The sequence below is a fragment of the Bos javanicus genome, chromosome 6, assembly GCF_032452875.1.
Source record: "Bos javanicus breed banteng chromosome 6, ARS-OSU_banteng_1.0, whole genome shotgun sequence".
Taxonomy (NCBI): Eukaryota; Metazoa; Chordata; class Mammalia; order Artiodactyla; family Bovidae; genus Bos; species Bos javanicus.
This window is the reverse complement of record NC_083873.1, coordinates 98,633,484-98,646,170: the sequence shown is the minus strand read 5'-3', so window position 1 is coordinate 98,646,170 and position 12,687 is coordinate 98,633,484. Positions and strand designations below refer to the sequence as shown.

The 12,687-nt window shown below is 39.6% G+C and overlaps 1 protein-coding gene across 6 annotated transcripts in view; it reads right to left on the bottom strand.

The window, feature by feature from the left end:
* Positions 1 to 3,190: 3,190 nt before the first annotated feature.
* GPAT3 (glycerol-3-phosphate acyltransferase 3) overlaps positions 3,191 to 12,687 on the bottom strand; it is an 80,111-nt gene continuing 70,614 nt past the window's right edge. For all 6 annotated transcript variants that reach the window (XM_061420679.1, XM_061420680.1, XM_061420678.1 and 3 more), the window contains one exon: positions 3,191 to 4,452. In XM_061420679.1, coding sequence (XP_061276663.1) covers positions 4,341 to 4,452 — 112 coding nt within the window. In that variant the 3' untranslated portion in view covers positions 3,191 to 4,340. The remainder of the gene's footprint in view (positions 4,453 to 12,687) is intronic.

Here is a 12,687-nt window from a genome sequence, read left to right as displayed (position 1 = left end):
ATGCCTCATAGCTGACTTCTCAGTAGCAACTATGGGATGATCCTTAACGTCATTAGAGAAAAATAACTTGATATGAACATAAACTTCTACATCCAGCAAAAACTTCCAAGAATGTATACAAATAAATAAAACATTCAGAAAAACAAAAACCCAATTTGCCACCAAGAGACTCTCATTCAGAAAATGATCCCACATGGAAGGACTGAGATAAAGGAGGTAAGGAATACAAAGTAGTCAACAGATGGGTAAACACTGTGTAAAATTACAAAAAAGATTACGATGGCAACAATGATTATGATATTTTGTGATTATATAAGCAATTTAAATGCATTCATATAAATTCATAGAAGGAATGAATGACTGAAATTCTAAGTCCCTGTTTCATTCATGAGTGTAAGGATAGTGATCAATTTTAGACCTTGGCAAGTTGAAATTTATAACGTAACCACAGACGAAAACAAACAAGACCATTAAACCCCAACTTCAGTAGAGAAAATGGAAAAAGAAATAAATCCAAAAAAGGGCAAGGAGAGAGCTATTTTTAAAAATGTAAGAAAGAAAACAGGGCTTCCCTGGTGGCTCAGTGGTAAAAAACTTGCCTGTCAATGCAGAAGATTTGAAGTCAATCCCTAGTCTGGGAAGATCCCCTGGAGAAGGAAATGGTAACCCACTCTGGTATTCTTGCCTGGAAAATCCCATGGACAGAGGATCCTGGCAGGCTACAATCCACAGGGTTGCAGAACAGTTGGACATGATTTAGTGACAAAACAACAAACAACAAGAAAGCACAAAATTAAGATTAAAAATACAATTTAAATATTACTACACTAAACGTAAATGTTGCTTTCATGTAGTGCTGATAGTATAATTTGTGTAAAATGGTACAACCTTTTTGAAAATGTATGGCTGTTTCAACGCTAAAGTTGAAATATTTATACCCTACCCTAGAACAATTCCTACTATACATACAACTAGAGAAAGTCCGTAGCATGTCTACCAAGAGATACACAAGTATGTCTCAATACACTAAAAAGAACCCTACTGTCCATTGACTATAAATGGAATAACAGTTGGTGAATTTTTCATACCTTCCAGGATACAATCATGTTCTACTTATTGGCTTGGTAACAAATATGCCAATAACAAAGTATCTGTTTTTATCATTGCCCTTAAAGGATACCTGCACATAAATGCACACACATACATTTGTGTGTGCTCTAGAATTTCACAATAAATAAACAGAAGACAAATGAGAATCAGAGCAGTAATTGGTCAAAGGCTGAAAAGCTGATGAGTGCTACAGTCACAATTAGAAAATGTCTTTATGACTCTTTATCTCATCTTAACCATTACTCCAAAAATAACATCAAACACCAGTAGCATCAATCCATTGGAACCCAGTATTCAAAAAAAAAAAAAAAACCAAAAAGCAAGCATACAGCTTTTGTCAAGTTCCTAATAGGGTCCCTTGTTTTCACACCTCATCCTCCCTGTGGTCTCCCATCATAAGCCACTAGACCCACCCAGAAACAGGTTAGATCTGCAGTACCACACTTTAAAAAGTACCATATTTCAGAAACAGTTATTGAGAGCAACTCTGGTCCAGAGGCAGCCCTCATGACCCCAGTACATTATCTGTAGTCACGATAAACCAACAGCCCTTATTGTGTATTTCCAGGTATCAACAGAGTGCCCGAAATGCAGCACGTGCAAATCACCAAGTCGACTAGACCTTGGCAAGTCTGCCTCTACTAGAAAACTTTCCTCCCACTGGTCTTTGCACCAGGCTGTGAACCAGGACTGTTTCCCCTATGCTCTGAGGATTATTTGCTCATTCAGACATGGCTGCTCATCGAATCCCAGTATGTGCCAGGATGTTTCAGAAACCCTTGGTGTTCCTGACACCCAGTGTCTATAAAGGTCACCAAGACAAAGGGTAGGAATAAAAAAGGGCCATCACATTTTTTTAGGTGATGGCCCATCACAAGACTCAATGAATGAATCTGTGTTAGATGAAAGGGCTTATCTAATGGGATTTTTTTCTACCAAATCCTGCTTACCCTTCATACACCAATAGTTACAGAAGTCCCAGGAATTATTCCTGGGACTTCTGAAGTGGGCATAAAATAATATAAAGAAAGGCAAGTCAAAAATGAAAAAAAAAAAAAAGGTGTTCTAGGGAACATGAACTAAATCTGAGCAGTATTTGCTTTCTAAAAACATGTTTTCAGTAATACTGTAATTCCTAAAGCAACTTGAAAACTAGTTGTGTAAGTCAAAAACTTACAAGACAAAGGTTCTGGTGCTCTGTGATGACCTATAGGGGTGGAATGGCGGGTTTTGCAGAGGAGAGAGGCTCGAGGGAGGGGATATACGTATACATATAGTTGATTCACCTTGTACAGCAGAAACTAAGACAACATTGTAAAGCAATTATATTCTGATAAAACAATAGCATTAGATTTTCTAGTGAATATGTGATAGCATTATTGCTTTCATGGTACCCTTGGAAAGATACATATTATCAGTAGCCAAACAAAACAACTGTTAATTGTTCTTCCAACTTTCCTGAGAATTGACCTAATTAATAAAATGAGTTTATTAATTCAAGCTGTATTGAATATGACAAGCAAAAAGAAAAGGAAATCTTTTAAGAGTCACCGCAACATACAAATTCACTGATTTGAGGTCAAAGCTTACCTCCCAAGAGAGTTTTTTGGGGGTGTGGGGCCAAAGGTTAAAGCAAGAACAAAGGAAAAAGATGGGGGGAAGCGAGAAGAGAAGGCTAGCTGACCGTGATGGTCACCTGTTCACAAATTTTCCTTTGGGATCAAATCCATGCAGCTTGAGGAAAATACACCCTGATAGTGCTGGGGCAGGCCTATCTCAGTTAAGAGAGAAGGGCCCGTGTTCATTTGCAAAACAACCCAAGTCTATGTCTTTGCGCAAGACAAGGTCCAAGAGTCAGAGTCCAGACAAACTCAGCTTAAAAAAAAAAGAGGAAAAAAACACACCAAAACCAATGGTCCATGTTTCTCATTTTCCAGCCACTGCAGTCTAATAAAATCTAACTATATCACTGAAATGAAAAAACAAACAATCCTTGATTATAATGTGAAAAAATTTAACTTACTCAAAAATCAAAAGGCGGCAAGAGAGTTGAGATATGGAGAAAATAACGCAACACACGTTTAGAAATATAGAATTTATTTATATTCACCGTAAGACAGTGTCACATTTTGTACATGGTTCCCAGAAGAGAAATAACACTCTGATGGCACTATATTGCTATCAATGTTGCTTATGCTGCACAGTCGGGAAACACTGATTTTCCCCTTTGAAAGATTTAAGGCTCAGATTCCAAAAGGTAATTTTGTCACTTGTTTTCCTGTTTAAGAAAATGGGAAAGTTCTGAACTAAAGGACACACGGGTGATGGGGGAGGAACAGCGCCACCCACTTCACTCACAACACCCCCACCTCTGCGGAAGACACTCAGTGCGGTTGGTGGTGGTTGTCAGAGGCTCTTCCTCTTTGAAATGTGTTTGGTGACACGGATCAAACAAATGAGCAGATGGGAGAGGCGTCAGGTAGAGATCTTTACTATAGAAACTTGGAAAACTAAAAGCTTTATCACCAGTTGCTGGCTAACATAGGTCTATTTGAAAGTCACCTACATATAAATATGCACTCACTGTAATGGGGATTCACTTTTCTTTGGTAAAGCTCACCAAATAGGATGTCTCTTCTAACACGCCAGTAAAAAATATTTAATTTCCTTTCAACTTTGAGATCAAGGGGCCACAAAGCTGTCCGTTCTCCTAAAGACTGTCTTCCATTTTTCTTTTCAACCTTGTAGTAGAACAAAACCATGACAGCCATTTGAACCAAATGTGCAATCCTTGTTTGAGTGATTAATGGAAGTGGGAAGGGAAGGGCGTGTGAAAACAAATCATGAACAAAGTTTGGGGTATTTTCTTGAGAACTGCCCTCTCAATGAGTTCCCAAAGTGTTTTAGAAGAACTTTTTCCAGTACAAATACTTCATTCAATCCACAAGGCCACAGTCATTTCACAAAAGGCAGAATCAGTTCAAACTCAGTACACTACTTTACAGTTGATGCGGCTAATGCTATAACAACAAAAGCCAAGAAGGGCACCGTGGGTTCCGCCTCTGGCACGAGGAGGTAGAGACAACCATCCTGTAGAAAAGGTTAACAATTAAAAAAAAAAAAAGTAAAACAAAACAACGCACTCCCTTCCTCCCCTCGCCAAAAAAAAAAAACCAAAACTCCACCCCGTTGCATCTCTAAGGACTAGCTCTGGAAAGCCTGGATGGCATTCAGTCCAGTTCCGACTTGAGAGATCCATTGCCCACAATCATTTTGCTGTAATTCTTCTGCTGCTCTTCCTTAAAGGTGTCCTTCACCTTGGCTCTCTTCAGCCCTCCATCCCTGAGAATAGAAAGACACATAAATACTTCCAGCAATGATGTCAAAGGGCTACCTACTCATACATTCTGCACAGTGCCATGGCATTGAACAGATGCTCAGAGAGGAGGCAAAGTACAATGGATTTGGAAGCAGAAAGACCCAGATTTCAGTCTCTGTTCTACCGCTTAACCAGACCTCTGTTACTTCAAGGAAGGAACAATCTCTTTGATGTTTGGTAAGAATTAAGCACAATTTCACGGCTCAGTTTCTTTTTTAGAAGTCAGGGCTGCTATCTTCCATATTTGGATGCTATATTAAAACTTGGACTGTTTATCTTTTTCCCCAAGGAAAGCCAAGTACTAGACTTTTTCATCTAAATCAGCCTATGTGTATGTTAGCCGCTCAGTCATGTCCGACTCTCTGCAATCCCACGGACTGTAGCCCACCAGGCTCCTCTGTCCATGGGATTCTCCAGGCAAGAACACTGGAGTGGGTTGCCATTTCCTTCTCCAGGGGATCTTCTCGACCCAGGTATCAAACCCAGGTCTCCTGCATTCCAGGCGGATGCTTTACCGTCTGAGTTACTGGGCTTCCCTGGTCTCACTATAAATACACATATAAGAAATGATGGGTCCTGAGGAGATCTTGATGGCGTCTGGTTTGTGAGCCCCTGTGCAACAATGGTCTAACTGCTGGGATTCGTTGAGTCACCGACCTCGCTGGGCCCTGATTCTTGACGTCATAAACAGCATGGGAGCTGAATCCAGGCCAGAGATCAGGAAGATTTTAACTAACTTTCGCTCAAGATTCTTGCCGCAAAAGAAATGGAAACTGAGAAAGATTAAGAAGTGTGTCCAGATTCACATAGCTGTGTGATCCGTGAAGTCCTGGGGAACTCTGCAGGGGAATCCAAAAGATCAAAACTACTTTCATAATAATGTTTGAAGAATGATTTGCCTTTTACACTATGTGGACATTTATATTGATGATGCAAAAGTAATACTGGCTCAAACTGACAGTCCCTTAATACATGTTGAAGAAGGAGCACCAAACTGTACCCAACAGACACCATTTTCTTCACCAGCACAAACTCACAAATCAAAAGTTGAGGAATCTGAGGCTCGAAGAAGTTCCACAGTTTGCCTGAAGACTCAGTAAACAATGGAATCAGGAAAGGATCTCAGAACTCCTGATTCCAAGATGGAAGCTGTGAACTGGCTTTTAGAAATGGACTGGCAATGTCAAATAGGGAAGAGGTGTTGAAGGAAGGATTGAGGCAATTGCCCTGGGTCAGGCACACAGAAAAAGAGGGTCTACATAGTTATGCTCATCTGTAATGGTTGTTACTTGAGAACTTCAGAGGAAATCAAGAGACAAACTGAGGTCAGAAGCAGAGTCAGAAAAGGTATGACGCGTAGAGGAGCAGAGGAAAGCATACATGGAGGACGGATGGCCATGAAAGTCAATTCAAAAAGAGACTGAATGGAAAAATTGAGGATCTGGTACAGACTCAGTGAATTTAGGTCATTACAGATTTAGTCTGTGTCAGAGCATTGCTCTTATTAAAAAAGTATTACTAGGTTTTAGAGGAGAGGAGCCAAGATGGCGGAGGAGTAGGACAGGGAGAACACTTTCTCCCCCACAAATTCATCAAAAGAGCATTTAAACGTCGAGTAAATTCCATAAAACAACTTCTGAATGCCGGCAGAGGACATCAGGCACCCAGAAAAGCAATCCAACTCTTCGAAAGGAGGTAGGAAAAAATATAAAAGACAAAAAAAGAGACAAAGAGGGAGGGACGGAGCTCCGTCCCGGGAAGGGAGTCTTAAAAAGAGAGAAGTTTCCAAACACCAGAAAACCTTCTCACTGCCGAATCTGTGCCGAGCTTTGGAAGCACAGAGGGCAACATAACAGGAAGAAAAAATAAATAAACAATTAAAACTCGAAGATTGCGAGTCCTACGGTAACTCCCCCAGCGGAGAAGCAGCGCAGACGCCTGCAGGCGCCATTAACAAGCGGGAGCTGGGCAGGGAGGCGCAGCGCGGGCTGCATCGCTTAGAGTAAGAATCTGGCCTGAATACCCTAAGCGCTATCTGAGCGAAATAATTTGGGCTAACAAACCAGACTGTGGGATATCTACCACGCGAAAAGCCAGCCCCAACCTAAGACCACCAGGCCCGCGCACGGAACAAAGAATTGAACAGAGATAGCCGGCTGCAGACCTTCCCCCTCCGGTGACAGGCAGCCAGAGCCGGAAGGGGGCAATCGCAGCCCCAGAGAGACATTATCTATAAAACTGTAAGCAGGCTTCTTTGCTAACTAAAACTTCTTGGGGGTCTGGACGGTTAACATCTGCCTAAGAAGGTGCGCCGGTTTTGCGCCCAGATAACCGAGTGGCGGGGAGGCGATAAGTGGCAGCATTGGCGCTCGCCAAACACCTCATCACTTGAGCTGCTCGGACCTGGGAAGAGCACAATACTCAGGCCCAACTGAGTCTGCACCTCTGAGGACTACCCGAGTGCCTGAACCTGAGCGGCTTGGACCTGGGAGGTACATACAACCCAGGGCCAGCCTCGGATTGTTCCCGGCGGAACAACCTAGAGCCCGAGCAGTGTGGGCAGGGAGGCTACACGCGCAGTGAGCGGGGGCAGACCCAGTGTGGCTGAGGCACTGCGAGCACACGCCAGTGTTATTTGCTTGCAGCATCCCTCCCTCCCTCCCCACAGCGCGACTGAACAAAGAGAAGAAATACAGTTCCACCCATCAGAACACTGACACAAGCTTCCCTAACCAGGAAACCCTGACAAGCCACCTGTACAAACCCACACACAGCGAGGAATAGCCACAATAAAGAGAACTCCACAAACTGCCAGAATACAGAAAGGACACCCCAAACTCAGCAATTTAAACAAGATGAAGAGACAGAGGAATAGCCAGCAGATAAAGGAACAGGATAAATGCCCACCAAACCAAACAAAAGAGGAAGAGATAGGGAATCTACCTGATAAAGAATTCCGAATAATGATAGTGAAATTGATCCAAAATCTTGAAATTAAAATGGAATCACAGATAAATAGCTTGGAGACAAGGATTGAGAAGATGCAAGAAAGGTTTAACAAGGACCTAGAAGAAATAAAAAAGAGTCAATATACAATGAATAATGCAATAAATGAAATTAAAAACACTCTGGAGGCAACAAATAGTAGAATAACAGAGGCAGAAGATAGGATTAGTGAATTAGAAGATAGATTGGTAGAAATAAATGAATCAGAGAGAATAAAAGAAAAACGAATTAAAAGAAATGAGGACAATCTCAGAGACCTCCAGGACAATATTAAATGCTACAACATTCGAATCATAGGGGTTCCAGAAGAAGAAGACAAAAAGAAAGATCATGAGAAAATACTTGAGGAGATAATAGTTGAAAACTTCCCTAAACTGGGGAAGGAAATAATCACCCAAGTCCAAGAAACCCAGAGAATCCCAAACAGGATAAACCCAAGGTGAAACACCCCAAGACACATATTACTCAAATTAACGAAGATCAAACACAAAGAACAAATATTAAAAGCAGCAAGGGAACAACAACAAATAACACACAAGGGAATTCCCATAAGGATAACAGCTGATCTTTCAATAGAAACTCTTCAAGCCAGGAGGGAATGGCAAGACATACTTAAAATGATGAAAGAAAATAACCTACAGCCCAGATTATTGTACCCAGCAAGGATTTCATTCAAGTATGAAGGAGAAATCAAAAGCTTTTCAGATAAGCAAAAGCTGAGAGAATTCTGCACCACCAAACCAGCTCTACAACAAATACTAAAGGATATTCTCTAGACAGGAAACACAAAAATGGTGTATAAATTCGAACCCCAAACAATAAAGTAAATGGCAACGGGATCATACTTATCAGTAATTACCTTAAACGTAAATGGGTTGAATGCCCCAACCAAAAGACAAAGACTGGCTGAATGGATATAAAAACAAGACCCCTACATATGTTGTCTACAGGAGACCCACCTCAAAACAGGGGACACATACAGACTGAAAGTGAAGGGCTGGAAAAAGATTTTCCATGCAAATAGGGACCAAAAGAAAGCAGGAGTAGCAATACTCATATCAGATAAAATAGACTTTAAAACAAAGGCTGTGAAAAGAGACAAAGAAGGTCACTACATAATGATCAAAGGATCAATCCAAGAAGAAGATATAACAATTATAAATATACATGCACCCAACACGGGAGCACCGCAGTATGTAAGACAAATGCTAACAAGTATGAAAGGAGACATTAACAATAACACAATAATAGTGGGAGACTTTAATATCCCACTCACACCTATGGATAGATCAACTAAACAGAAAATTAACAAGGAAACACAAACTTTAAACGATACAATAGACCAGTTAGACCTAATTGATATCTATAGGACATTTCATCCCAAAACAATGAATTTCACCTTTTTCTCAAGCGCACATGGAACCTTCTCCAGGATAGATCACATCCTGGGCCATAAAGCTAGCCTTGGTAAATTCAAAAAAATAGAAATCATTCCAAGCATCTTTTCTGACCACAATGCAGTAAGATTAGATCTCAATTACAGGAGAAAAACTATTAAAAATTCCAACATATGGAGGCTGAACAACACGCTGCTGAATAACCAACAAATCACAGAAGAAATCAAAAAAGAAATCAAAATTTGCATAGAAACGAATGAAAATGAAAACACAACAACCCAAAACCTGTGGGACACAGTAAAAGCAGTCCTAAGGGGAAAGTTCATAGCAATACAGGCACACCTCAAGAAACAAGAAAAAAGTCAAATAAATAACCTAACTCTACACCTAAAGCAACTAGAAAAGGAAGAAATGAAGAACCCCAGGGTTAGTAGAAGGAAAGAAATCTTAAAAATTAGAGCAGAAATAAATGCAAAAGAAACAAAAGAGACCATAGCAAAAATCAACAAAGCCAAAAGCTGGTTCTTTGAAAGGATAAATGAAATTGACAAACCATTAGCCAGACTCATCAAGAAACAAAGGGAGAAAAATCAAATCAATAAAATTAGAAATGACAGTGGAGAGATCACAACAGACAACATAGAAATACAAAGGATCATAAGAGACTATTATCAACAATTGTATGCCAATAAAATGGACAACGAGGAAGAAATGGACAAATTCTTAGAAAAGTACAACTTTCCAAAACTCGACCAGGAAGAAATAGAAAACCTTAACAGACCCATCACAAGCATGGAAATTGAAACTGTAATCAAAAATCTTCCAGCAAACAAAAGCCCAGGTCCAGACGGCTTCACAGCTGAATTCTACCAAAAATTTAGAGAAGAGCTAACACCTATCCTGCTCAAACTCTTCCAGAAAATTGCAGAGGAAGGTAAACTTCCAAACTCATTCTATGAGGCCACCATCACCCTAATACCAAAACCTGACAAAGATGCCACAAAAAAAGAAAACTATAGGCTAATATCACTGATGAACATAGATGCAAAAATCCTAAACAAAATTTTAGCAATCAGAATCCAACAACACATTAAAAAGATCATACACCATGACCAAGTGGGCTTTATCCCAGGGATGCAAGGATTCTTCAATATCCGCAAATCAATCAATGTAATACACCACATTAACAAATTGAGAAACAAAAACCATATGATTATCTCAATAGATGCAGAGAAAGCCTTTGACAAAATTCAACACCCATTTATGATAAAAACTCTCCAGAAAGCAGGAATAGAAGGAACATACCTCAACATAATAAAAGCTATATATGACAAACCCACAGCAAACATTATCCTCAATGGTGAAAAATTGAAAGCATTTCCTCTAAAGTCAGGAACAAGACAAGGGTGCCCACTTTCACCATTACTATTCAACATAGTTTTGGAAGTTTTGGCCACAGCAATCAGAGCAGAAAAAGAAATAAAAGGAATCCAAATTGGAAAAGAAGAAGTAAAACTCTCACTATTTGCAGATGACATGATCCTCTACATAGAAAACCCTAAAGACTCCACCAGAAAATTACTAGAACTAATCAATGGTTATAGTAAAGTTGCAGGATATAAAATCAACACACAGAAATCCCTTGCATTCATATACACTAATAATGAGAAAACAGAAAGAGAAATTAAGGAAACAATTCCATTCACCATTGCAACGAAAAGAATAAAATACTTAGGAATATATCTACCTAAAGAAACTAAAGACCTATATATAGAAAACTATAAAACACTGGTGAAAGAAATCAAAGAGGACACTAATAGATGGAGAAATATACCATGTTCATGGATTGGAAGAATCAATATAGTGAAAATGAGTATACTACCCAAAGCAATTTATAGATTCAATGCAATCCCTATCAAGCTACCAACAGTATTCTTCACAGAGCTAGAACAAATAATTTCACAATTTGTATGGAAATACAAAAAACCTCGAATAGCCAAAGCGATCTTGAGAAAGAAAAATGGAACTGGAGGAATCAACCTACCTGACTTCAGGCTCTACTACAAAGCCACAGTCATCAAGACAGTATGGTACTGGCACAAAGACAGAAATATAGATCAATGGAACAAAATAGAAAGCCCAGAGATAAATCCACGCACATATGGACACCTTATCTTTGACAAAGGAGGCAAGAATATACAGTGGATTAAAGACAATCTCTTTAACAAGTGGTGCTGGGAAATCTGGTCAACCACTTGTAAAAGAATGAAACTAGAACACTTTCTAACACCATATACAAAAATAAACTCAAAATGGATTAAAGATCTCAACATAAGACCAGAAACTATAAAACTCCTAGAGGAGAACATAGGCAAAACACTCTCTGACATACATCACAGCAGGATCCTCTATGACCCACCTCCCAGAATATTGGAAATAAAAGCAAAAATAAACAAATGGGACCTAATTAAACTTAAAAGCTTCTGCACATCAAAGGAAACTATTAGCAAGGTGAAAAGACAGCCTTCAGAATGGGAGAAAATAATAGCAAATGAAGCAACCGACAAACAACTAATCTCAAAAATATACAAGCAACTCCTACAGCTCAACTCCAGAAAAATAAATGACCCAATCAAAAAATAGGCCAAAGATCTAAATAGACATTTCTCCAAAGAAGACATACAGATGGCTAACAAACACATGAAAAGATGCTCAACATCACTCTTTATCAGAGAAATGCAAATCAAAACCACTATGAGGTACCATTTCACACCAGTCAGAATGGCTGCGATCCAAAAGTCTACAAATAATAAATGCTGGAGAGGGTGTGGAGAAAAGGGAACCCTCTTACACTGTTGGTGGGAATGCAGACTGGTACAGCCACTATGGAGAACAGTGTGGAGATTCCTTAAAAAACTGGAAATAGAACTGCCTTATGATCCAGCAATCCCACTGCTGGGCATACACACTGAGGAAACCAGAAGGGAAAGAGACACGTGTACCCCAATGTTCATCGCAGCACTGTTTATAATAGCCAGGACATGGAAGCAACCTAGATGTCCATCAGCAGATGAATGGATAAGCAAGCTGTGATACATATACACAATGGAGTATTACTCAGCCATTAAAAAGAATACATTTGAATCAGTTCTAATGAGGTGGATGAAACTGGAGCCTATTATACAGAGTGAAGTAAGCCAGAAGGAAAAACATAAATACAGTATACTAACGCATATATATGGAATTTAGAAAGATGGTAACGATAACCCTGTATACGAGACAGCAAAAGAGACACTGATGTATAGAACAGTCTTATGGACTCTGTGGGAGAGGGTGGGAAGATTTGGGAGAATGGCATTGAAACATGTGAAATGTCATGTATGAAACGAGATGCCAGTCCAGGTTCAGTGCACGATGCTGGATGCTCGGGGCTGGTGCGCTGGGAAGGCCCAGGGGGATAGTATGGGGAGGTTGGGAGGGAGGAGGGTTCAGGATGGGGAGCATGTGTATATCTGAAATTAAAAAAAATAAAAAAATAAAAATACTGAAAAAAATTAAAAAATAAATAAAAAATAAAAAAAAAGAAAAAAAAAAGAAATGATGAAGGTGCTATGTGTGGGGTTGGGGGTGGGGTAAATTCCTCAAAAAGAAATGTGCTCATGATTCAAATCTAATCCTGTGTCTAACAAGTCATGTTTTGATTCAAAGTGCTCTATTGTAAGTATTGATAATCTTCCATATTCCAAAAGAGACTAAAATAAAACAAGCAACAAAAACATAAATGGCATTCAACCA